This window comes from Trypanosoma equiperdum (genome assembly GCF_001457755.1).
Source record: "Trypanosoma equiperdum strain OVI genome assembly, contig: ctg_995, whole genome shotgun sequence".
NCBI classification, from domain to species: domain Eukaryota; phylum Euglenozoa; class Kinetoplastea; order Trypanosomatida; family Trypanosomatidae; genus Trypanosoma; species Trypanosoma equiperdum.
Window position 1 is genome coordinate 465 of NW_027124970.1, and position 4,371 is coordinate 4,835.

Below are 4,371 nucleotides of genomic sequence, written 5' to 3' on the forward strand. Positions count from 1 at the left end.
CTCTCTTCTTAAATCCCTTTTTTTTTTCCCTTAAATGGACCCCTTCCATTTTCTGTTTGCTTCTCGCGAGAGTCGCAAGCACTTGAATATGCAAATGCGCAAAGAAAATGTCACGGTTACACTTCAGAGCTTATCTTTAAGTCTAAATGCTACAACCCGCAAGCGGTTCCTTTCCCCCTTTTCCCTTCTTTTCTTCCTTCAACATCAGTACAATTTTCATTCGTTTACTTTCATTTTGTCTTGTTCTTTTCCCCCCTTTTTTTGGCTCTGTTTCTTTTTTTTGTTTTCCTTTTTTTTTTGGAGAGGAAGGGGAGAAAAGGGAGAAGGAGAAAAGGGGGTTGTTTTCACTACGTTGCTCGTCTTATAACCTTTGCGCGTGTATTAGTAGGGAACAAAGTATTTGTAGAGGAAAAGGCCAAAAATGCCTCCCAAGAAGGGGATAAACAACGGCACCCAAAAGTAATAATTTCCCGTCGTAAACACCTCGGAACCGAAGAGAATAGCGGAGAAAACTCTTGGACCAAAATCACGAGCCGGATTAATCGCATAACCGGATGCATAACCAATGTTGTTTCCAATAGCAAACACAAGAGCACCAACTGCCAGCGGTTCATGTCCTTTGGCAGGTGAGTTATTGGGATCAAATATGCCACCGACGCAAAAGAGAAGAATTGCTGTGCAGATAAACTCGGAAAAGATGCAGTAAAAGAGACGATTCCCTTCGCGTGGGTACGTGCTGAACATACCGGCAAAACCCTTATCACCAAAACCAACCAACCCACCGCTGTGTTGCTTCAGAAGATCAGCATAAACACCATAAGCACATGCCGCACCAACAAAAGCACCGAGCATTTGTGCTGCGATGTAACCGGGTACCCGCCTCCATGGGAAACAACCAAAAACGGCATTGGCGAGGGTAACCGCCGGGTTAAGATGACCACAAGATATTCCCAATGAAATATAAAGACCCATCGTAACGGCAATTCCCCAACCAAGCGTGATGCTGAGAAATCCCAAATCCTTATCCAAAATTGTTGTGGCCACTACACCATTACCCATGAAAAGTAGGACGAAGGTTCCAAGAAACTCACCCATATAGTTGCGGTAATCCAAACGCAGTTGTCGTGGAGCCCAGTAGTTGACATCAACGGCATCATGTGCTTCATTGTCCGCATTATCACCCACCAACTCGTTTTCATTCTTTTCCTGTGGATTGGCACTCCGGTTGGGAATGGGTTCATTATTTTCTTCAAAAGGAACCTCACAGGCACCTCCGTTTCGGGCTTTCAAGCCACGCACATCGGTCTCTGATGGATATTGATGCACGTTAATTTTTTCGTCAGACATGGTAATAGTTATAGTAGTAGTAATAATGATAATAATAATAGTAATAATACGCCAACAGCACCAGGGGGAAGTAACAAAAAAGAAAAAAACAAAAGTGTTTACCGGTCTATTTTTGATTGTGGTGGACCCCTTTCCTTTTTTTTCTTTATATATATTGTTCTCCCGCTTGTGTGGTTGTTGTTTTTTTTTTTTTGATAGAACGAACGAAAAACAACAACAACAACAAAGAAGATGCCTGCTTTATTCTGTGATATATCTGAATAATTTTCTTTCTTCCTTTTTTTCGAGTTGACCAATTAAATATATGTATTTATTTACCGTACCATAACCAATGGTAATAAGTTGTTGGAGCACGGAGAAAAAAGAAAGCAAAGCAGAATAAAATAAAAATAAAAGGGGAAAAGAGGGAATACATGCAAATAGTATAAACACAGCCACATATATTTATATATGCATATTAAGTCAGATGGAGAGATGCATAAATAAAAATAAAGGCGACATCGTTTGATGGGGTTAAGTGGAAGAACGTCTCCACTCCCCACGGAAATGAGTTCGTTTACCTTCCAGCTACTGCGCACAGGTGCAAGATACCTCTTTTTTTTTTTCACTGATTTTTTAAAAATTAATATCGAGGAAAAAATACGCATATATATATATATATATTTCAATATATTTCAATTTATATTCATATAAATAGGTAAAAAAAAGAAAGGTTAATAAGGAATAATTTCCCTTTTGTTTTCGTTATTCTTGCTGTCGGAAAATAAAAAGAAGATGGGACACGATTATGCTACGCGACAAAAAAAAAATTCAGATGCTGAACGATAGAAAAGTATCAAGTGTGGGGGGGGGGGAAACCGTATAAAAAAACACACAAAAAAAAAGGCAAGCACAAATATTCGCCTTCCCAGAAGCACGCGTACACCCGTTCGGTTATGTCTCCACTTTTCTCTATTACTTGCCTTTAAAAAATACACAGTTCAGCGCAAGTGTCATGGAGTGGTGAAGTAAAGCTACTTTATTTTTTATCGATTAGTCTATCGTTCTTTTTTTGTTTTTTTTCACTGTTTTTCTGCGAGTTAAAAGTTATACCATATCTTTGGCGCAATCTTTCTGCTTTCACTCCCCGTATATATATATATATATTTATATCTTTCCCTTAAAAAAAAAAGGAAAATTATATCCATCTCTTTTTTTTTCTTTTTGGAAATTACTATATTTCGTTCTAACATCCATTGATTCCCTTATACTCTTTTTTTTTTTTACGAAATAAACGTGCAGCTCTCGCGTATACGTGTGTCGTGTTAACCCCTTCCCTTCAAGCGCCATAATAAGATTATGGCGCCCCTCCGCCAAACTGTTGCGATTACCTTAAAAAAGGAAACCAGAACACCACGTGTCGTAAATACTGTCTGCAATGGGACGGTTCTGTTCGATACGTCCCTCACGAAGGCACTTTTCAATACACTCGCGTGTCATGGAACCTGGGGACACAAGTAGCCTCCCATCAGGCGTTTTCGCACCTTCCGCTCCTTTTCTGAGAATATCTGCAAGTTCCTCTTCAGTGTATAATGTGGGGAATTGAGAAGAAATGAGGCTTCTCACCTTATCCTCATCCACTTCAGGATGAAATTGCATTCCCAGAGCAAACTGATCCCCAACCTGAAAGGCTTGATTGGCACAATATGCCCCGGTTACAATTCGGCGAGCACCTTGTGGGATGGTGAAGGAATCCGTGTGAATATGAAACGCATCGAAGCGTTTCCGTCCACCGAACCAATCCTTCACATCCTCCGCCTCCTCCACCACCATTTCATACCAACCAACTTCAATATTTTCTGAAAGCACAATGCGGCCGCCCAGCGCACTTGAAAGCAACTGGCCTCCGAGGCAATGCCCAATGACGGGAATCCTCTTCTCCAAGCACGACCGCATGAGGGAGCGAATCGATTCAAAGTAGGATAATTCATCATTAACACTCATCGAGCCACCAAAGCTCGCCACGGCACGGATGCGGCAATCCTCCGCAACATTGGAAGATACGGGTGCTAAAGAGGTTGAGGTTGTTACTAATGATTCAGATTCAGTGCTGGGAGCTGCTGTGGAATTAACCAGACACGGTACATAATGATGGGGCTTGTTTGCCACCGGTAGGCACCGAATCGTCTCACCAGCAGCTTTGGGCACAAGCGAAGCAACCCGTTCTTCCCAGCAACGAAACATGACAAAATCCATTCCTCTAGTGACGAGATACTTTATCATATATGCGCCGGTGTCTTGTTCTTCGTGGAGAAGCATCACAATCACGGGCCGCATTTTCCTTTTTGTTCTTTTTTGGTTAAGTATTTTTTTTTAATTAATTTTACCTATGCTACAGCCTTTCTGTCTTTTCCTGCCCTTTGGTTTCCTTACAGCGCGCAAGGCCTGAAACATCGCATATACAGTTGGTTCCATGAAAAGCGGAAGAAAATCACGTATGTTTGAGATAGTGCAACATATTCATTAGTGTTTCTTACGTTCCACCAAAAAGAAAACAACAACAACAACAATAGTAACCACAGGTAGCACAATGTAACAAAATATAAAAATGGTATAACAGCAATACAGAACTCGTCACAATTCCATGAAAATTGGATAGTGTGGTGGCATGGAATGCATCGGTATGTGTGAGTGAAGAGAATCAATCAGAGGGTGAGATAGAATCACCTTGTAGCTGCCTTCACATTATTCCTTCGTGAAGGCGCCAATAAAAATTCAGTAGTTTTTCTTTTTTCTTTTCCCCCTCTCAAAAAACCTTCCATATGGGTCTATCCTCTTCTCTTCAGTTCACGCGCACATGATCGCTAGTCACTTCTTCCTTTTTCATCCTTCATATATCCATATCTTCTCTCAGTCAGTCCTTTTCACACAACCTTTTTTTCTTTTCTTTTTCTTTCATTCGCTCCTCTCCAACGCTTACGCCTCTCCTTCCCCTCCTTTCGTCCAGTTTACCTTCCAGCCATCAATTTCTCCTTTTTCCCCCCC

General features: G+C 41.1%; 2 protein-coding genes across 2 annotated transcripts; both read right to left on the reverse strand.

The window, feature by feature from the left end:
* Positions 1–381: 381 nt before the first annotated feature.
* On the reverse strand, positions 382–1,347 carry TEOVI_000542100 (Aquaglyceroporin 1; the record flags this gene model as incomplete). Its single annotated transcript, XM_067227520.1, has 1 exon — positions 382–1,347. One exon carries the CDS (start codon positions 1,345–1,347, stop codon positions 382–384), a length of 966 nt encoding a protein of 321 aa, XP_067083621.1.
* Positions 1,348–2,718: 1,371 nt separating this feature from the next.
* TEOVI_000542200 (Glutamine amidotransferase class-I, putative) lies at positions 2,719–3,663 on the reverse strand (the record flags this gene model as incomplete). The annotated part of the gene is made up of 1 exon (XM_067227521.1): positions 2,719–3,663. One exon carries the CDS (start codon positions 3,661–3,663, stop codon positions 2,719–2,721), a length of 945 nt encoding a protein of 314 aa, XP_067083622.1.
* Between the last annotated feature and the right edge of the window lie 708 nt (positions 3,664–4,371).